Source organism: Thalassophryne amazonica, chromosome 11, assembly GCF_902500255.1.
Source record: "Thalassophryne amazonica chromosome 11, fThaAma1.1, whole genome shotgun sequence".
Classification (NCBI taxonomy): Eukaryota; Metazoa; Chordata; class Actinopteri; order Batrachoidiformes; family Batrachoididae; genus Thalassophryne; species Thalassophryne amazonica.
The window spans coordinates 1,536,046-1,558,815 of record NC_047113.1 but is presented as its reverse complement, the minus strand read 5'-3'; the positions used below and the strand labels follow the sequence as shown (position 1 = coordinate 1,558,815).

General features: G+C 40.4%; 1 protein-coding gene across 1 annotated transcript in view; it reads left to right on the top strand.

The window, feature by feature from the left end:
* The window catches only part of aff2 (AF4/FMR2 family, member 2), a 689,661-nt gene that overhangs the window by 624,886 nt on the left and 42,005 nt on the right, over positions 1-22,770 (top strand). The window contains exons 21-22 of the mRNA XM_034181164.1: positions 4,252-4,323; positions 14,796-14,889. Coding sequence (XP_034037055.1) covers positions 4,252-4,323; positions 14,796-14,889 — 166 coding nt within the window. The remainder of the gene's footprint in view (positions 1-4,251; positions 4,324-14,795; positions 14,890-22,770) is intronic.

The following is a 22,770-nucleotide window of genomic DNA, read 5'->3' as shown; positions in this document are numbered from 1 at the left end:
ACCTTGTTTTTGTTATTACCTGCCCAAGTATTCATCTCAGAATGCTTCTAATTCATCTTGCTTGGGGTCCCATACAAATGTTGGGAATTCAGTTTGGAATATGAAATTGTATGTTTATAGGTTGAATAAACACAAAAATGTCTGTGCAGCTGGTTGCCTTGGATCTTTAAGTTTTCTCAGTTTGATTTTTTTTTACAGTCCAGAGAGAAATTTAAGAAACAGTCTTCTTATTAGCCATATTGTCATATATTTTCTTTGGACACTAAATAAAAATATAAATGCAACACTTGGGCATCCTAACTCCAGGAATGGTCACCAGAGATGTTGCCCATGAAGTGAATGTTCATTTAACAGCCCTAAGACAATTTTTTTTCCATTTTACTAACCCTTCAGAAACTCCCCAAATCTCAAAATGTTTTGTGAAAATACACCTTTACATGGACGTTGCCTGTGGGGATCCACGGGCTCTAGATTGGGTAGTGTTTAGAAAATAGGTAGAAAAAAATTATGCAAAGTTTTCTTGGGATAATTCTGGGGTCTCCAGTGACCTCACTCTCCCCTGTCTCTCTTATCCCATGTGTATTATGATGATACTGAATGGGGAAAAAAGCACAAATGGTTAATGTATATTTAACACACTGAGGATATACGAGGGCTGTCAATAAAGTATAGGTCCTTTTTATTTTTTTTCAAAAACTATATGGATTTCATTCATATGTTTTTACGTCAGACATGCTTGAACCCTCGTGCGCATGCGTGAGTTTTTCCACACCTGTCGGTGACGTCATTGGCCTGTGAGCACTCCTTGTGGGAGGAGTCGTCCAGCCCCTCGTCGGAATTCCTTTGTCTGAGAAGTTGCTGAGAGACTGGCGCTTTGTTTGATCAAAATTTTTTCTAAACCTGTGAGACACATCGAAGTGGACACGGTTCGAAAAATTAAGCTGGTTTTCAGTGAAAATTTTAGCGGCTGATGAGAGATTTTGAGGTGATACTGTCGCTTTAAGGACTTTTCACGGTGCGAGACGTCGTGCAGTGCTCTCAGGCGCTGTCGTCAGCCTGTTTCAAGCTGAAAACCTCCACATTTCAGGCTCTATTGATCCAGGACGTCGTGAGAGAACAGAGAAGTTTCAGAAGAAGTCGGTTTCAGCATTTTATCCGGATATTCCACTGTTAAAGGAGATTTTTTAATGAAAGACGTGCGGACGGATTGCAGCGTCGGCTCGCAGCCGCTGCGACGCTCCGCCACAGGAAAAACACCTCCGTGTTGATAACCATTTGTAAAATCCAGGCGGCTTTTGATGGCTTTCAGTGGAGTGAGTATATGAGAAATTGTTTAACAGCTGGACATGTTCCAACTGTACAGTTTATTTATCTTTAGTGTTAATTCTGAGTTCAGTTATAGTGTATGATTGTGACCAGTTCCTGAAATGGAATAATAGCAAATAAATTATCTTGAAGGCATTATTAACTGCAGAGACTGGGAGACTCTCGTTCACTCGTGGTGAAAGTATGGAAGATGATTCATGTTGTCTGGGCACAGTTTGCTGCTGTTTCTTCACAGGATTTCTCTTCACCACTCGGCTGCTGTCTTCGTGTGAAGTTGTTAAGTGGAACTTAAAGAGGACAAAGTGAGAATATGGAGCGTCTGCTGGACAGCAGAGCGGTGAAGCTTGACAGTGTCTTTTAACTGAAGGACTCATGTTCAGGCTCTCCTGTCTGCAGTCATCCACCCTCCTCAAGTGCTCTTGAGCAAGACTAAATGGCTATCGGCTGCAGGGCTGCTGATCTCTAACTCTGTCCTTTAACCTGCCTGTGGACACAGCAGGTCCAAATCATTTGATTCAATGTCAGATTGAATTTTGACTGATTAAACAAGTTTGCTAAATGCCGTTTTTGGTTCACTATATGGGCAACAACAATGGACCCTGGCAGAAATTGTAGTGAAATCTAACGGATAATGAGAGAACAATTTAATGGTCAACAGCTGCACCACAACTGTAGTTACTCAAGGACACGCTAAAGGATGATGACTTGATGACCCTCTTTGTACTTCAAGAGCAGTGCAGCAATTTCAAACAACACTTTGTAACAATGATTAACCTTCAGTCTACACATCTGCATCATTTTACTTCATGAATCAATAAGGATAGGCCTTATTACCATTTCCATGAAACATATCTGTGTGTTGCTGTGGACTTTACCCGAGTGCCCTCTGGTGGCCATTTTTGAACGATGACAACATCGCCGAACGCAATACAAATATGTGTAATTTGATCACTTTTCAAAGGGGTCAGACTCGTCAATAAATTCAATTGAATGTACAATGGTTCATTTCAGCTCAGCTTGGTGTATAAATCTCATTCTCATTCCAGGCAGTGAGAGACGTCAGCTGGCTGTTAGAGACCAAACAAAACCAGCTGATTTCAGTTGCAAAAGTACAATAAATCTCCCCATAATTGCTTTCAAAAATAACGAAATAATATTTTAAGAGCTGAAATTAAATGGTTATGTTATTACCTCATTTTGTGGGCTTCGTGCAAGCTCACATAAAGTATAAACCTGTAAACAAAAAAACTAGCTAACCTGATACTTGGGTTTCATCGGAGTCCCAAGCACATATCCGGTGAGGGTGGTCGCATCTCCTCTCTCCTCTATCTCTGCTCCAACCTCCAAAGTCCCAACTTCACCAGACTGTGAATTCTTCAAAGTATATTGGATTAATCATGGAATTGATCAGCTGGTCTCTGAACGCTATTGACTGCGGGCTATGTTCTCGACACCTGAGAGACGTGGCATGTCACATGCTTTCCGCCATTCTCTGTGGAGGACGTCGAGGATTTATTCATATTTGGTTTCATAGTAGGAGGGCTGGTACTTATTGGCTTATGTGCTGCCCTGACCTACCGGAAGATTGGCAAGACGGCTCCCGCCAGAACCATGACCCCTTGCTTGTCCATCATGATTAATGAGTTTGGCAAGGCGATGAATTCTGAGACTGCGTTAACCCTTGAACTCAGACGCAAATTGGATAACATCTCGGAGCAGATGCGCACCTTGCAAATGGAGATGAAGATTTCAGAGACTGGGGAATATTCATAATTTGGGATCTGGTTTGTTCATGTGAGACTGTAAAAATGTTTTTCACTGCTCACCCACAAACACAGCAGGCTTATCAGCCTCTCAAGGATAAAATGCCCATTGTTTTCCTCCAGAACAATCTCTACGGCCTTGGGGAACATTGGCTGCCTCCTTATCTCTCTAACTCCAGTACACAAGGATAGATACAGACTCACACATGGACAAAGACTGAAGCATGCTCCACCTCCCCCCCTGCCCCCATCACACACCCCATCCCAGCCACCGCTCACGCCACCCCTTTTCCCCTCCGGGGGCTGTGCAGTTTTAGCTGCATTCCCCCAAGCTGGCGGCGCAACTCCAGTTGCAGCGGCTATGCTCCCACACACTCACATCGCCTCAGTTTGGAAAATGGACTGTTTCAAGATTAGTGCACATAAACAATGTCAAATGTATATGTGTTGTCTTAATTCTGATGTGTGCCATTATTACGGTAAACAAGTAATAATTGTGGATTAATTGCTGTATCTTGTCTGTGGAAATGTGAGTGTGGATGTAATCTCATTGTTGTTGCACTTGTAATGACAATGACAACAAATCTCATCCATCCATACAGTAAATAAGGTACAAACCAGAAGAGAAAAAGTAGCTAACCTGACACTTCATACAAACATTAGTGAACAGTTTGATCCAGAGAAGTTGTGGCGACTGTTTGAGTGGCATCATCCAAACGAAGCCAGCTAATGCTAGCATGGAAATAAAGTCTTTCACACACATCATGGTTTTGTGAGGACCTTGATTAAAATGATTCTTATGTCATGATAATTACCTGAAGGCCTGGTGGTGGAGTTTTCATTTTGGCTAATCACCTCAGCATTAAAGAATCACGGTACAGACGTTGCAGTGGCAGCTTTGCTAACATTAGCGCTGCCCAGTCAGACACATCAGATGTAGATTCTGTACTTTCTGTGCATTCTGTACTTTGTTAAAACGATTTACACTGAAATGCATGAAAAGTAATTTTTTTACCTTGGCAAAGTTTTTTTTTTCTATTACATAGGCAAAGTATTCATAAAAGTACTGCTTGTCAAAACACTTGTCTGTAGTTTTGGTTTATAAAGGTTGTTAATGTTATCCCTTGGAGTTTTTTTATTATTATTATTTATTTATTTCCAGGTATGCCATGAGGTTGAAGAACTTCACCAGCCATTCAGCAACCGTCGCTGAGAAGATGCTAGCTGTGCTGTGGTACGATTTTCTTTGTGTGTGTGTTTGTGAGACGGAGGGAGACAGAGAGAGAAAGAATAAAATACATAATACAATGTAAAACTCAAGTAATGTAATTTGCATATTATTCCACTTTCATTTTACTCCTGTTCCGATAAATGGATGGATTTTTATTCTGATGGGGAGCTTTTGCTTATATCTAAGCACAGTTGTTCCTCACAGAATCTGGAAAATTGAAATTTTAGGCAAATTGTGGACTTTCTGTGGTGCAAAGTGTGAAATTCACTTGAAATGCTTCTTCACCTTCAGTGATTAATGGATTATGATTTTGGTGGTTTTGTTTGCTTCACCTATGCGCTGGAAACTTTAAATTTTAGGCAAAATGTGGACTTCTTTTTGGTGAAAAAAGTGAAATTCACCCAAAATAAGGTCTGGTTGCTGATAATAATAATAATTGTGTGGTTGCTGAGAATAAAAATCAAGAAAATTTACACATTGTCATAAAGATTTTGGAAGAGAACCTCATCTACCAGCAAACATTTCACCTGGTACGTCAGGTTTTTTCAGAAGTGTATTTACACAAACTGAAAATGCTAAAATGACTCAGGAAATGTACAACTTTTGGTGAAGAATTTTATTTATAATATGATATTTTCTTCAACAGTGTGTGAGGAAATGTGTTGTCTGGATGAACTGTGCAGCTAGAGTACTGACGGGGACTAGAAGGAGAGAGCATATCTCACCCATATTGGCCTCTCTTCATTGGCTTCCTGTTAATTCTAGAATAGAATTTAAAATTCTTCTTCTTACTTATAAGGTTTTGAATAATCAGGTCCCATCTTATCTTAGGGATCTCATAGTACCATATCACCCCAATAGAGCACTTCGCTCTCAGACTGCGGGCTTACTTGTAGTTCCTAGGGTTTGTAAGAGTAGAATGGGAGGCAGAGCCTTCAGCTTTCAGGCTCCTCTCCTGTGGAACCAGCTCCCAATTCAGATCAGGGAGACAGACACCCTCTCTACTTTTAAGATTAGGCTTAAAACTTTCCTTTTTGCTAAAGCTTATAGTTAGGGCTGGATCAGGTGACCCTGAACCATCCCTTAGTTATGCTGCTATAGACGTAGACTGCTGGGGGGTTCCCATGATGCACTGTTTCTTTCTCTTTTTGCTCTGTATGCACCACTCTGCATTTAATCATTAGTGATCGATCTCTGCTCCCCTCCACAGCATGTCTTTTTCCTGGTTCTCTCCCTCAGCCCCAACCAGTCCCAGCAGAAGACTGCCCCTCCCTGAGCCTGGTTCTGCTGGAGGTTTCTTCCTGTTAAAAGGGAGTTTTTCCTTCCCACTGTAGCCAAGTGCTTGCTCACAGGGGGTCGTTTTGACCGTTGGGGTTTTACATAATTATTGTATGGCCTTGCCTTACAATATAAAGCGCCTCGGGGCAACTGTTTGTTGTGCTTTGGCGCTATATAAAAAAAACTGATTGATTGATTGATCACTGATGCCATGGCAGGTACCTAGTGGTGGGCATAGTTCCGATAATCCACTAACCGCTAATTATCAAAGCCAATGCTTTCATTATCGGATTAGCTTTTCAGATAACTTTGAAACCCATCAGCGGACTAATTATCTTCCAATGAATTTTGGTCCAGTAACTGCTAATATATTTTCACAGATGTGAACAAAGCTTAACAGTTACAAACAATTATGAACTCCCTAAGTCAAAGATTTGAGTACCTACCTGTTAAATGTTTTGTAGTAGATGTACAGTTCTATCCTCTGCAAACCGTTCTATCCTCTGGAAGCAAAGAAGAACTAGTCACAGAAAAGAAAAAAATAATCATTTTTTGACCCCATACTGACATGCTTGCAAAATCACCCATACAGGCATACAGTTTTAAAAATGTAACCAAATTCATTTCGGACAAGTTATTTAAATTAACGTCCCGTCTGAAGGTTTCTAAAGTGAAAATATTAGTTTTAAAGTAATGCACTACTTTTGAAAGTTTTAGTGTGGACATTCTGTGTCCAGGTGCATTATGGGTAATCTCAGTACATTCACGACAGAAGAAATGCATCTGAGACGCTCTGATCAGGCTCCACATGGACAACAGCATTAAACTCTGTATATTGTGCCTAAAACTCTATACGAGGTCTATTAGAAAAGTATCTGACCTTATTATTTTTTTCAAAAACCATATGGATTTGAATCACGTGTGATTGCGTCAGACAAGCTTGAACCCTCGTGCGCATGCGTGAGTTTTTCCACGCCTGTTGGTTGCATCATTCGCCTGTGAGCAGGCTTTGAGTGAGGAGTGGTCCAGCCCCTCATCGGATTTTCATTGTCAGGAAATGACTGAATGATTTGGGCTTTTTTTCCATCAGAATTTTTTCAGAAACTGTTAGAGACTGGCAGCTGGAAACCATTAGAAAAATGTATCTGGCTTTCGGTGAAAATATTATGGGCTTCACAGAGAATAAGGACTGTTACTACAGCTTTAAGGACAGCTTTAAGGACGCTCGGCGCGCTGCGCTCCGTGCCGCGCTCCGTGCCGCCATCGAGAGCCACAAACCACCGGATCATTTCTAAATGGATGGCTGTGTGGAGCCGGGACCGTCGTGTACACTTTCTCTGGTTATCACAAGAGCTGGACATCAACCATTTTCCGGCAGATTTCACTTTTAACAAGAGATTTTGTCATGGAAAGCTGAGCGGAGGCTTCGCGCGTCACGATGGATTCACTACTGGAGCGAGACAAAACCACCTCCGTTTTGGTCTCACAGGACGGCTTTGAGATGGCGATCAGACAGCTGTCATTGGTTTTTCCATCGATTATCCGAGAAATTGTGGATGTGCCTGGACATGCCAGAACATGTCCCGTGAGGCTTCATCATGGCGTTGCTGTGCGCCATGCGGCAGCGCCGCGACACGCGAAGCCTCCGCTCCTCTTTCCATGACAAAAACTCCTGTAACAGTGGAATGTGCTGTTCATTTCCAAACTGGACGCTGTGTTTTATCTGGGACGTCGTCTGACTAGCACAGGAATTGTGAAAAGACGTGGACATCAGCACTTTTTCGGCACATTGAGACAGACGTGCGGAGGAATTCCACATGTCGCACGGGACATGTTCTGGCATGTCCCGTGAAGTACACACCTCTCTGCAGCTTCTCTCCCCCTGCCATCCCCTCATTACCCCATCCCCGTAGAGACGGTGCCTGCTCCCAGACCACCAATAACCAGCAAAAATCTATTTAAGCATAAAAATTCAAAAAGAAAAAATAATATAGCACCTTCAACTGCACCACAGACTAAAACAGTTAAATGTGGTCTATTAAACATTAGGTCTCGCTCTTCTAAGTCCCTGTTAGTAAATGATATAATAATTGATCAACATATTGATTTATTCTGCCTTACAGAAACCTGGTTACAGCGGGATGAATATGTTAGTTTAAATGAGTCAACACCCCCGAGTCACACCAACTGCCAGAACGCTCGTAGCACGGGCCGAGGCGGAGGATTAGCAGCAATCTTCCATTCCAGCTTATTAATTAATCAAAAACCCAGACAGAGCTTTAATTCATTTGAAAGCTTGACTCTTAGTCTTGTCCATCCAAATTGGAAGTCCCAAAAACCAGTTTTATTTGTTATTATCTATCATCCACCTGGTCGTTACTGTGAGTTTCTCTGTGAATTTTCAGACCTTTTGTCTGACTTGGTGCTTAGCTCAGATAAGATAATTATAGTGGGCGATTTTAACATCCACACAGATGCTGAGAATGACAGCCTCAACACTGCATTTAATCTATTATTAGACTCAATTGGCTTTGCTCAAAATGTAAATGAGTCCACCCACCACTTTAATCATACCTTAGATCTTGTTCTGTCTTATGGTATGGAAATTGAAGACTTAACAGTATTCCCTGAAAACTCCCTTCTGTCTGATCATTTCTTAATAACATTTACATTTACTCTGATGGACTACCCAGCAGTGGGGAATAAGTTTCATTACACTAGAAGTCTTTCAGAAAGCGCTGTAACTAGGTTTAAGGATATAATTCCTTCTTTATGTTCTCTAATGCCATATACCAACACAGTGCAGAGTAGCTACCTAAACTCTGTAAGTGAGATAGAGTATCTCGTCAATAGTTTTACATCCTCATTGAAGACAACTTTGGATGCTGTAGCTCCTCTGAAAAAGAGAGCTTTAAATCAGAAGTGCCTGACTCCGTGGTATAACTCACAAACTCGCAGCTTAAAGCAGATAACCCGTAAGTTGGAGAGGAAATGGCGTCTCACTAATTTAGAAGATCTTCACTTAGCCTGGAAAAAGAGTCTGTTGCTCTATAAAAAAGCCCTCTGTAAAGCTAGGACATCTTACTACTCATCACTAATTGAAGAAAATAAGAACAACCCCAGGTTTCTTTTCAGCACTGTAGCCAGGCTGACAAAGAGTCAGAGCTCTATTGAGCCGAGTATTCCTTTAACTTTAACTAGTAATGACTTCATGACTTTCTTTGCTAATAAAATTTTAACTATTAGAGAAAAAATTACGCATAACCATCCCAAAGACGTATCGTTATCTTTGGCTGCTTTCAGTGATGCCGGTATTTGGTTAGACTCTTTCTCTCAGATTGTTCTGTCTGAGTTATTTTCATTAGTTACTCCATCCAAACCATCAACATGTCTATTAGACCCCATTCCTACCAGGCTGCTCAAGGAAGCCCTACCATTATTTAATGCTTCGATCTTAAATATGATCAATCTATCTTTATTAGTTGGCTATGTACCACAGGCTTTTAAGGTGGCAGTAATTAAACCATTACTTAAAAAGCCATCACTTGACCCAGCTATCTTAGCTAATTATAGGCCAATCTCCAACCTTCCTTTTCTCTCAAAAATTCTTGAAAGGGTAGTTGTAAAACAGCTAACTGATCATCTGCAGAGGAATGGTCTATTTGAAGAGTTTCAGTCAGGTTTTAGAATTCATCATAGTACAGAAACAGCATTAGTGAAGGTTACAAATGATCTTCTTATGGCCTCAGACAGTGGACTCATCTCTGTGCTTGTTCTGTTAGACCTCAGTGCTGCTTTTGATACTGTTGACCATAAAATTTTATTACAGAGATTAGAGCATGCCATAGGTATTAAAGGCACTGCGCTGCGGTGGTTTGAATCATATTGTCTAATAGATTACAATTTGTTCATGTAAATGGGGAATCTTCTTCACAGACTAAAGTTAATTATGGAGTTCCACAAGGTTCTGTGCTAGGACCAATTTTATTTACTTTATACATGCTTCCCTTAGGCAGTATTATTAGACGGTATTGCTTAAATTTTCATTGTTACGCAGATGATACCCAGCTTTATCTATCCATGAAGCCAGAGGACACACACCAATTAGCTAAACTGCAGGATTGTCTTACAGACATAAAGACATGGATGACCTCTAATTTCCTGCTTTTAAACTCAGATAAAACTGAAGTTATTGTACTTGGCCCCACAAATCTTAGAAACATGGTGTCTAACCAGATCCTTACTCTGGATGGCATTACCCTGACCTCTAGTAATACTGTGAGAAATCTTGGAGTCATTTTGATCAGGATATGTCATTCAAAGCGCATATTAAACAAATATGTAGGACTGCTTTTTTGCATTTACGCAATATCTCTAAAATTAGAAAGGTCTTGTCTCAGAGTGATGCTGAAAAACTAATTCATGCATTTATTTCCTCTAGGCTGGACTATTGTAATTCAACATTATCAGGTTGTCCTAAAAGTTCCCTGAAAAGCCTTCAGTTAATTCAAAATGCTGCAGCTAGAGTACTGACGGGGACTAGAAGGAGAGAGCATATCTCACCCATATTGGCCTCTCTTCATTGGCTTCCTGTTAATTCTAGAATAGAATTTAAAATTCTTCTTCTTACTTATAAGGTTTTGAATAATCAGGTCCCATCTTATCTTAGGGACCTCATAGTACCATATCACCCCAATAGAGCGCTTCGCTCTCAGACTGCAGGCTTACTTGTAGTTCCTAAGGTTTGTAAGAGTAGAATGGGAGGCAGAGCCTTCAGCTTTCAGGCTCCTCTCCTGTGGAACCAGCTCCCAATTCAGATCAGGGAGACAGACACCCTCTCTACTTTTAAGATTAGGCTTAAAACTTTCCTTTTTGCTAAAGCTTATAGTTAGGGCTGGATCAGGTGACCCTGAACCATCCCTTAGTTATGTTGCTATAGACTTGGACTGCTGGGGGGTTCCCATGATGCACTGTTTCTTTCTCTTTTTGCTCTGTATGCACCACTCTGCATTTAATCATTAGTGATTGATCTCTGCTCCCCTCCACAGCATGTCTTTTTCCCGGTTCTCTCCCTCAGCCCCAACCAGTCCCAGCAGAAGACTGCCCCTCCCTGAGCCTGGTTCTGCTGGAGGTTTCTTCCTGTTAAAAGGGAGTTTTTCCTTCCCACTGTCACCAAGTGCTTGCTCACAGGGGGTCGTTTTGACCGTTGGGGTTTTTCCGTAATTATTGTATGGCTTTGCCTTACAATATAAAGCGCCTTGGGGCAACTGTTTGTAGTGATTTGGCGCTATATAAATGAAATTGATTGATTGATTGATTGACATCCACAATTTCTCGGATAATCACTCGATGGAAAAACCACCGACAGCTGTCTGAATGCCATCTCAAAGCCGTCCTGTGAGACCAAAACGGAGGTGTTCCTTTGTCTCGCTCCATCAGCAAATCGGTGGTGATGCGAGAAGCCTCCGCTCGGCTTTCCATGACAAAATCTCTTGTTAAAAGTGAAATCTGCCGGAAAATGGTTGATGTCCAGCTCTTGTGATAACCAGAGAAAGTGCACACGACGGTGCGGCTCCACAGAGCCATCCGTTTAGAAATGATCCGGTGGTTTGTGGCTCTCGATGGCAGCACGGAGCGCAGCGCACCAAGTGTCCTTAAAGCCGTCCTTAAAGCGACAGTAACAGTCCTTATTCTCTGTGAAGCCTGTAAAATTTTCACTGAAAGCCAGATAAATTTTTCAAATGGTTTCCAGCTGCCAGTCTCTAACAGTTTCTGAAAAAATTCTGATGGAAAAAAAGCCAAAATCATTCAGCCATTTCCTGACAATGAAAATCCGCCGAGGGGGCGGGACCACTCCTCACTCAAAGCCTCCTCACAGGCGAATGATGCAACCGACAGGCGTGGAAAAACTCACGCATGCGCACGAGGGTTCAAGCTTGTCTGACGCGATCACACGTGATTCAAATCCATATGGTTTTTGAAAAAATAATAAGGTCGGATACTTTTCTAATAGACCTCGTATTCTCTGGGTTTATAGATGTTGTTATTGTGTTTGTTTTATGTAAAAATGCCAGAAGAAGCCAAGATTGCGTCTCCGTTATTTTCAATTGGAATCATTGTGAGCTACTCTTTAGAGTCCTGCTTATGTCAAACACTGTCTGTTGTCTTTGTTCTAGAGTAATATATATGATGTCTGAAATTCAAGGTTTTCACAGGCTCTACTGCCATCTATTGGCCAGTAGTGTTCATGGCCATATGAGCATCTGGACACCAGTAGATGGCAGTTTTCTATTTATTTTGACCCTGGTTATATCAGACAGTTGTCAAATAACAACTTGACTTTTTGGCTTTTGCAAATGGATTTTTTTTTTTTTTTTTTTTTACAAATAAAAAGGCATATTTTACAAAAGCACATTTACGAGGGCTGTCCGTAAAGTATAGGTCCTTTTTATTTTTTTCAAAAACTATATGGATTTCATTCATATGTTTTTACGTCAGACATGCTTGAACCCTCGTGCGCATGCGTGAGTTTTTCCACGCCTGCCGGTGACGTCATTCGCCTGTGAGCACTCCTTGTGGGAGGAGTCGTCCAGCCCCTCGTCGGAATTCCTTTGTCTGAGAAGTTGCTGAGAGACTGGCGCTTTGTTTGATCAAAATTTTTTCTAAACCTGTGAGACACATCGAAGTGGACATGGTTCGAAAAATTAAGCTGGTTTTCAGTGAAAATTTTAACAGCTGATGAGAGATTTTGAGGTGATACTGTCGCTTTAAGGACTTTTCACGCTGCGAGACGTTGCGCTGCGCTCTCAGGTGCCGTCGTCAGCCTGTTTCAAGCTTAAAACCTCCACATTTCAGGCTCTGTTGATCCAGGACGTCGTGAGAGAACAGAGAAGTTTCAGAAGAAGTCGGTTTCAGCATTTTATCCGGATATTCCACTGTTAAAGGACATTTTTTTAATGAAAGACGTGCGGGCGGATTGCAGCATCGGCTCGCAGCCGCCGCGACACTCCGTCACAGGAAAAACACCTCTGTTGGAAGCCTTAAGGACAAGTTGGAACATCTCCAGCTGATAAAGCCAACTGGATTTTAACAAATGGTTATCAACACGGAGGTGTTTTTCCTGTGCCGCCGCGCTTCAGAATTAGTGCATTATTTAAAATGAAAAGATATGTGTTATATTTAAATGTTGTAAAAATGACAGAATTGACATTAATGGAGTTATTCTATCCGGGTTAATTTGATGATTTCTAAATCAAAACCATAAGTCAAAACTACTTTATTTTCCAAGACCTCTGCCTCACTGCGTGTGTAGAGTTGAGTTCAGCTTAGCTCATCTAAACTGTTTCACTGCTGTAAGCTATCTAGTAAACAGGAGCTTCCAGCATTGGGCAGGGCACCCAAGACAGAAGTGCTGACTCATTGTTTGGCTCTGTGGTCACCTTTGATGCTACCAGAAGTGATCATGGTGTTAAAACTCAAAATCAGCTTGGTAGTACTGGAAGCAATACTGAAAGTAGCTGTAGCTTCTGATAAATTTGTGGGTGTTTTATCAGTTTAACTTTATCAAAGATAACTTTTCAGTTAGCTGATTAGCTGTTATCAAAGCTAACTATTTGGTTAGCTGTGCCCACTGCTGCAGGTACCCATTTCATAGCTATGTGAGCTGAGACACTGCAGACCAGATGTCTTGCACAAAGACACAGATAAATAGCAGGATGATGAATCAAATCAATTACAAGATAATGATGCAATATCTTATATTACTGAGCTTTCTGCTCAAAACTATACATAAAATTTCAGTGCTAAATATGCAGCAGTTTTTCAGAGTTACTTGCACACATTTTGTGGAGTCACTGGACTGACTGACCCCATGGCCTGAACCATGGTAATTACTTAACGGTAACACAAATTTATCATGTTGACCCAACAAATTCACATTTAGGCCACTCAGCAAAATTGTTTCTGGCTAACTTAACACATTTTACTTGGGTGGAAATACTTTCCATAATTTTATTATGTTCATTGAGCAAGTTGTTGCATGTTATGTTAAAACTACAGGATTTGAATGTGTTCACCCATAAAACTTGATTTTATACCGTAGAAGCTACATGCTACACTTAGGTTCATGTAAAATAAAAAAACAACACCCATGTTGTTTTTTGTTGTTGTTTTTTGTTTGTTTGTTTGTTTGTTTGTTTTTTAGTGTGACAACGTAGGTCTGCGTGAGTGTGGTTTTAACTAACAGTTATCCAGTAAATGGGAAGCACGGTGGCTTAGTGGTTAGCACTGTTTCCTCACAGCAAGAAGGTCATGGGTTCAGTTCCCACCTGTGGCCTTTCTGTGTGGAATTTGCATGTTCTGTGTGGGACTAACCTGGTTAAATTCTAAAAAGCTGTTTATCCTTTGTTTTTCTCAGTAGGATCTTCTTTCTGACTCTGTTTTTCTGTTTCCATTTGATGTAGTTGTTTTGGCACTTTGATTCACAGTTTAAATTCCACAATGCTAACACTAGCATATATGGCGTAGCAGTGCTGTTTGACTCTTGAGCAGCATGCTGGGAAAATGACTTTTTTAGTGTGTCATGGCCTCTTTCTCTGTATTTTAACTTCCATGGCTCAAAACCCTAAATTGTTTCCTGACTAGCTGAACTGGTCGGGAAACTAAATTTAAAAATTACAAAGATTTTTTTTCTTTCATTAATCAGGGTGATCAAGCACATTTTTGTCTGTCTCTTTGAACTATTAAATAATGGTCATAATTATGACATAAGTCAGTGGTATGTGACAAGTTAAAGAAATACAATCTGTTAAATAATGTCAAATAATGACGCTGGATATTGAAAGATTGTATTGTAAAAAGGGGCAGAAAATATAAGACTTGTTCTTCTCTCTGCTCCTTTTCATTCTGGTAATTGAGATGCTTTATTTCTGCTTTTCTTTTTTTCTTTTAAATGAATGAAATAAATATTGAAGAAAGAAAGAAAGAAAGAAACTCTATCAGTGAAGAATTTGATGTAAAATTCACAAGCATGCCTGGATTCTTCCTCTGATCCTTCCCTTACATTCTTCACTTCACTGAACTCCTTCCTAATCTGTGAGGACTGGTGGGGTGTTTGAAGTCCAGGCACATTTTGTGTGGATGACATGAAAATAATGCACAGAGGATTCACCTACCTTCTAATGGTTTTGTTTCCATAGTAACCGCTGTCTGTCTCTGCTGTATCTGAGGATGTTCCATCTAAAGAAAGACCACGCTGTCAAGTACTCACGGTCGCTCATGGACTACTTCAAGGTAACACACCACCAACAGTTGGAGACTTTACTTTCTCGCTGTGGAAGAGAAACACACAAAGACAATTAGAATCCCTCAGATGCTTCTCATAATCATTTTCATGGTGGCTATGCATTAATGTTGCATGAAGTTATTAAAATCCATTCTTTTGTGCTGATATTAATGCATTAATTAGCTCCATCAATCACCACAGTGGATTGCCAGGGTTTAATGTGCTTGTTTTGATTAATTGTGTTTGGTGTAATTAATTACAGTGGATGTCATTATCACAGTAAAGTATTTGCGTTGATGAAATTGTAATTCTGGGTAGTGACTCTGGCAGCTTAGCTGTGTACTGTACCAACAATTTATGTTGACTGAAAGAAAAACAGAACAGCTGTTCCGCTGGCTGAGTGGCTCATTTTAGTAGAGGAACAGAATACGTTCTAATTATTATTATAATTAATAATAATAATAATAATAATAATAATAATAATAATAGCGGGGTGGTGGACAAGTGGTTAGTGTGCTTGGTTTCAGTGTGGAAGGTTCCCAGTTCAAATCCCACCCGTGCCACATTTCTCCATGTAATGTGGAGTTGATGTCAGGTAGGACATCGGGAATAAAACTTGTGCCAAATCAACATGCAGATCCACCTTGGGTTTGCTGTGACGACCCTGAGTACAAACAAGGGAGCAGCTGAAGGGACTTACCTTCTTATCATCATCAACATTATTTTAGTTGCCAATTTTTGCTTTTTTATTCTCTTGGCTGATGCTTACATTTGAATTCAATTATTAAAAAAGCTCTAATGCATATCATTAGGGTTGAACGTACCTACAATTAATGATTATTGTCATGAATGAATGATTATTGTCATTATTGCTGGTCAGTTGCGTTTTATGATTTATCTATTCATTGGACATAGTTTATTACAAAAAATGTCTATCTGAATCTAATATTTTTTGAATTGTTCAAACTGCTTGTTTTGACCAAAGATATCAAAAAATGATTAGCTGGTCTTTGATAACCAGTCAAAGCCATTTTCCTACACAGTAAATGACCAGTTTAGATCTAATCGAGCTGAACTACTTTCATATGTGACACTGTCTCTGTTGGAAAGAGGTAAAACCGGTGTTGCCGACCGAACGGTCCCCCTTAAAAATCGGTCCGCCCTGCCTTCACTGCGCATGCATCATTAGCCGCAGTTCACGGATTATCACCTCCTTTTTGCTTAAAACTGACTTTAAAATGATTTAAGAAGTTTTACCTCGTCATCTGATGGTTAATAATCACATTAATCCATTTGATCGCTTTGGGTGAAGAGACTCAGTCTTAGACGAGCGGCTGAGCTCCGAAATGACGCATGCGCAGTGGAGGCAGGGTGGACCAATTTTTAGTGGGGGGACCATTCGGTCTGCAATGCTGGGTTATCTGCAGCAGCATTCAAGCCAGTTTAAAATATTTGAGCAGTCTGTTTAAAGCCAGTGAAACATGTGCTACTGTATAGTTTGCCCCTCCTGGAAAATTTCTCAGGAGGGGCAATTTTTCTGATAATGATTAAGTTGACCCATTCAGTAAATATATTAAGCAAGACAATTGTATGAATTTGTTGCTACCTGACCAACTCTTACAGCAATACCTCCACTAGTTGGCAACATACAACAGAAAGATTTCCCCTCAAGCTACATAAATTCCAGGTGGAAAGCTGTGGAAGAAAGTTCACAGGCAAAACCTTAATCAAAATTAAGTGGCCCCACAATAAATTAACCCACTTATTTACACTGGGAGCAACTGGGGATTAAGGACTTTGCCCAAGGGCCCTTAGTGATTTTAAGATGGTAAAGCGCTATATAGATTTGTGTGTTTGTGTATCTGTGTGTATAATATTCTCACATAAAATGAGATGATCTGGGGGTTTTTCTGTTACATATGTCACAGAGGTGTTAAACAAGCTGTGACATGAATTCATCTTAAATCATGAGAACATCTATGAAAACACTCATAGAATTGTGGGACTGTGAAGATGTTATGTAAAAGGTGATTTTGCACAATATGTCAACTTTGATAATTATCTTATTGGCTCAAAGTCCATTTCATTTTTAAATCTGTCCAGTGAACATTGAAATCTGGATGAAAAGCATCATGAATCAAACCTTTTTAAACTGATTTAAGTCTGTCAGAGCTCCCCGAAACTGTTAATTCACGATTGTTAAAGCCGAACACGGCGGTAAACAAACAAATACCCACATTTGAGATAAAACAATGACAGTTAATAAAGCAAGTTAACTTTGCTATGAAAAGTATTTAACATGTTCTTTACCTGCATGTCTCGTTCAGCAGGACAAAACACTAATGAGGCTGTTTTAACCACATAAACTGATCTGTGCTGTGGCTGTGCTAATCGTCTGATTTTATTGTTGCTATTTTAAAAATATTTGTGATCTGGTGTTGATGTTTAAACTGTGAAAAAATGTCCAAAGGCACAGACATGTAACCCAGTTATTGCTCCCAAAAGTACTTGGTACATAATTATTATGATTGAATGAGTCAATGAAATATAAAAGAATATAATTCAGACAATAATAAATGTAGAATCCTTTAACAAGTCAGCTAAGACACATATTCTTTCAGTCTTGTGGCTGGTTTCACTCCCACATCACACAGATAACAGATACAGTTCATTTCACAAGAAGCAGAAACTTAACTCAGACTACTTTTGATTACATTGAATATCATGTAAGCAGGCAATGATTAATTAAATAAATGATAACAACTCATAAAATCTCCATCACACTCACCGGCAGAAACGTCCAACAGAGTGAAAAATTGTCCTGGCTGAAGCAAAGTCCATCTGTCACACAGCAGTTTGGTGCCAGATTACAGCACCAGCTGTAATCGGTTAATTGCGATAGATCGAGTCTCTGCTGTTAACGGAGCCTCCTTCCTCTGTGCCATCGCGGGCCACTTTGCGTTGCAAGTTGAAAGACTCACAGTCCCTTATCTGCTCATAATGTGTTAGTCTGCACACAACGAAATTATCCCACGATCCACAAAGCAATAAAATAAAATAATGTGAAAATACTCAGTTTTGCCTCCGTGTGGCGTAGAGAAGCCACAGACACCATGCGCGCGCGCCCGTCAATATAAGTGTTCCAAAGGATTCTGCCAGTGAGAATTAACTGTTCTGACACCGAAAACACCGTGCAGCACTGGACCAAACCACTTGGTGGAAACGGGGCTGTCACTATCCTGTAAAAATCAATAAATTAAGATTAAGATAATGGGTCCAGCACTGATGTCACTTCCTTCTTCTTCTCAAATGTCGGGGCTTGTCCAGTCGTTCCTGGTTTTTGTGGTGCACAGCTCAAAATCTGAATATTTATCTCTTCAGTAATTGCACACCAGTAAAGGATAAATTTCAAACTGTTTAATTTTAGTCTTAAATACTCAAAAAAAAACATTACATATCATGTCACCTACACTTTAAAGCCTGATTTTATGCTTCTGCAGTTCTGTAGTTCCATGACATAATGACGTACATGACAGTTTTAAAGTTCTTCGTCACTGGATTATGCTTTATTATGGAGTCATTTGACCCTCAACAAGCTTTTCTTTCAACAATCATCACCTTGAATTCAAAGGTAAGCTGTTATAATTTCATCTTTTTCTGACTCTGTGTTGCAAAGTTGCATACTTTTGTGCCAAATGTATGTGATACAGAAATGTAGTCAGCATGCGCACTACAAAAACTATTCAAATATGATGGCAGGCGAAGGAGTGAAAGCAGCAAAGTGTCAAATCACAGCCTTTTACAGTGTCTGATTTAACAGGTGCACGTCAGACTGCAGCTCCGAGTCTGAGCACAGTTTGAAAAAATAAACGGTCAGATTTTTAATCATGGAAATAACTCCGGTCCCACATGTGAGGGGTTTAATGGAAATACATTGTGATTGGAAGGGACATTTTATCTGATGTGAGTGAAAAACTGTTGTACAAAATTAGTTATATCCAGTGTTTATCACACGGAAAACAACAGAAAAACTTTGGGACTTTTTTGTCTGGTGACTGTGAATATCTGGTTTATATGATGACGGTTTAGTTGAGTTTTTCTGAACATGGGACTGAACAATAAATTTACCTCTCAAAGCTTTGATGATGAAGTTGCTTCCATCCCACACGGCTGATTATTTTCCCAAATATTTGTTGTGTTTGGATCTGTAGGGAATCTGTACATCTTGAAGCCCTTGTTGTGTCTATTTGTGCATCCAAACGCACAACAACACGTCATTTAAATCAATAAAATAGCTTCATTTACATGCACACAGATTAAAAAGTGAATATTTTGGCCCCAATATGACACCATGAGTCACGTGACCTTTTTTTTGACTCATCATGTCTCTACTCTCTCAATTAAGGGACTCTGTGGGCATGCCCCCCCCCCCAGACATTTTTGAATTTTTAGGTGCTATTTCTTGAATTTTGGTACATAGTTTACCACAAAAGACACCACAGAGAAAAGAAACTTTATAACCTGTTTTTTATTAATTTGAACTTGTGTAATCTTGAATGTGATATTATGATAATAAGTAACAGAGAACATTTGAAATGTCTGTGGCTAAAAAAGTGAACACCTTTGCTGTACCTTGCTGAATCATGGTCTATGTATCTCGCTGAGTCATTTTTTGCTGAATAGAGGATTCAGAAACAGCATTTGACAGCGATTTTACTGCATATTCAGGCCTCAGATTTTGGGTACTCGTAGATACAGTCATTAAGGTGACTGTTGCTTGTTTAAAACTCTGGAAACTAAATCATTTTACACATCAGAATTCATAAATAAACTCATTCAATGCTGTGTGGACTGTTCACGCCACTTGGGTGGATCAGCTTGGGGTTATTTTTTAGAATCTATTCAACCTCCGCTCATTGTGCGTGTTACTATATCTGACTCAGTTTGCCCAGACATGATTCCAGAGTAACACCACTGGTCACGTTTTGCAGTGAGGGGTGGAGGGTTATGTGTTGGGGAATGTGGTGCTCAAAGAAGTCCATACAGCTAAATAACAAAACTGATAAATGTGTTAATGTTTGAGTGAAAGTAGGTAGAGATAAATGAGAGCTTACAAGGAGCTTGCTCATTAATATCTTCTGGCCACTCAAACAATGTATCTATATGAACATTTGCCACTTCATCTACAAGGCCTTTGAGCCCAACCTAACCAAACTTGGCACATGTGTAGTGCTAGTCTCAGGAAAGAACACAACAGGAATAGTGATGTAATCTGCATATGAATTACAAGTGACAGCAGCTGTATCAGAGCCAAATTAGCGTGGTTTAAAATAAAATTATCTGATCAGCAAATGGGCGTTAAAAATGATAATCTGTGAAGCATAAAAATGTTGAATACAGTGAGTAAAATAAGTATTTGAACACCCTGTGATTTTGCAAGTTCTCCCACTTAGAAATCATGGAGGGGTCTGAAATTTCCATCTTAGGTTCATGTCCAGTGAGAGAGACATAAGCTAAAAAAAAAAAATCCAGAAATCACAATGTATGATTTTTTAATAATTTATTTGTATGTTACTGCTGCAAATAAGTAGTTGAACACCTGTGAAAATCAATGTTAATATTTGGTACAGTAGCCTTTGTTTGCAATTACAGAGGTCAAACGTTTCCTGTAGTTTTTCACCAGGTTTTCACACACTGCAGCAGGTATTTTGGTCCACTCCTCCATACAGATCTTCTCTAGATCTTTCAGGTTTGGAGCTTCAGCTCTCTCCAAAGATTTTCTATTGAGTTCAGGTCTGGAGACTGGCCAGGCCACTCCAGGACCTTGAAATGCTTCTTACAGAGCCCCTCCTTAAGGCGGGCTTACACTGCGAGTTTTGGCCCTTTTTCAGCCGATTTTTCACTTGTGCGAGTATTTTTTGGATCGCGCCGAGTTTCATCTTAATCGTGCGTCCTGCATCGTGCAGTCTACATGGAGTAACAAGCTGCGTTTAACATCTCACGACCACCTCCCGATGGGGAATCATATGGTCGGATAAAAATCTAACCTGTTTGATATTTTGGTCGGCCGTCATGACTCGTGAGGGTTCCGCGATGTTGAAGCAGTGATACAAGCGTCTATGTGCTGATTACTTCGCGCACTGTCCATGAGCAAACACCGGAGAGAGCAAACAGTGATCTCATGTAAAGTCTTGTGTTTTTTTTATTGTGTTCCCTCACAATAACCTAATATCATATTAAAGTTCATGCCTATCAGCGCGCACAGTGAGTGGAATCAGGTGGAAGGACACTGAACATATATGCGCGCGCACACAGCAGACAACAGGATTTACAACAGATGAGCACAGCTGTAGGACTCCGTATGAAATATAGTTTATTTATACAACAGTGTAAGTAGCAACACACCTGTTATGAATATTTGTTTTCTTTTTTTACCGTCCTCTCGTGAATCATGTTGCTGTTTGCTGTGTGTGTGCACACGCACATATACGTTCAGTCTCCCCCACCTGATTTCACTCACTGTGCGTGCCGATAGACATGAAATAAATTTTTTTTAAGAAAAAAAGCTTCTGATGTGTGGTTTTTGAACGTACAATGTGATCAGTCAGATCGCATCAGAGCATCGGGCCGTACAGTGTGAGACCATGAATCATGCGCTCTGAACTTTTAACCCCTGCGGTTTTGTCGCACAGTTTGAGCTGGAGCCGAGTACAATGATTGAAAATATCGTACAGTGTATGCCCAGCCTTAGTTGCCCTGGCTGTGTGTTTGGGGTCATTGTCATGCTGGAAGACCCAGCCATGACCCATCTTCAATGCTCTTACTGAGGGAAGGAGGTTGTTTGCCAAAATCTCACAATACATGACCCCATCCATCCTCCCTTCAGTACGGTGCAGTCGTCCTGTCCCCTTTGCAGAAGAGCACCCCCAGAGTATGATGTTTCCACCCCCATGCTTCACGGTTGGGATGGTTTTCTTGGGGTTGTTCTCATCCTCTAAACATGGTAAGTGGAGTTGATTCCAAAAAGCTCTATTCTGGTCTCATCTGACCACATGACCTGCTCCCATGCCTCCTCTGGATCATCCAGATGGTCACTGGTGAACTTCAAACGGGCCTGGACATGTGCTGGCTTGAGCAGGGGGACCTTGCTGCCCTGCAGAATTTTAAACCATGACAGCATCATGTGTTACTAATGTAATCTTTGTGACTGTGGTCCCAGCTCTCTTCAGGTCATTGACCAGGTCCTCCTGTGTAGTTCTGAGCTTTCTAAGAATCATCCTTTGCATGGAATCCCAGACCGAGGGAGATTGACAGTCATCTTGTGTTTCTTCCACTTTCTAATAAATAATCATAACAGTTGTTGTCTTCTACCAAGCTGCTTGCCTGTTGTCCTGTAGTCCATCCCAGCCTTGTGCAGGTCTACAGTTTTGTCCTTGGTGTCCTCAGCTCTTTGGTCTTGGCTATGGTGGACAGGTTGGAGTGTGATTGATTGAGTGTGTGAACAGGTGTCTTTTATACAGGTAACAAGTTCAAACAGGTGCAGTTAATACAGGTAAAGAGTGCAGAATAAGAGGGCTTCTTAAAGAAAAATTAACAAGTCTGTGTGAGACAGAATTCTTGCTGCTTGGTAGGTGTTCAAATACTTATTTGCAGCAGTAACATACAAATAAATTATTAAAAAATCATACCTTGTGATTTCCAGATTTTTTCTTTTATATTATGTCTCTCACAGTGGACATGCACCTAAGATGAAAATGTCACACACCTAAGTGGGAGAACTTGCAGAATCGCAGGGTGTTCAGGGTGATAACTGGTTGACCTGTTGTGAAAGTGTAGGAACACGGACCCACAACAGGGGGCGCAAATGAACGGACAATGGAGGAAGTCAA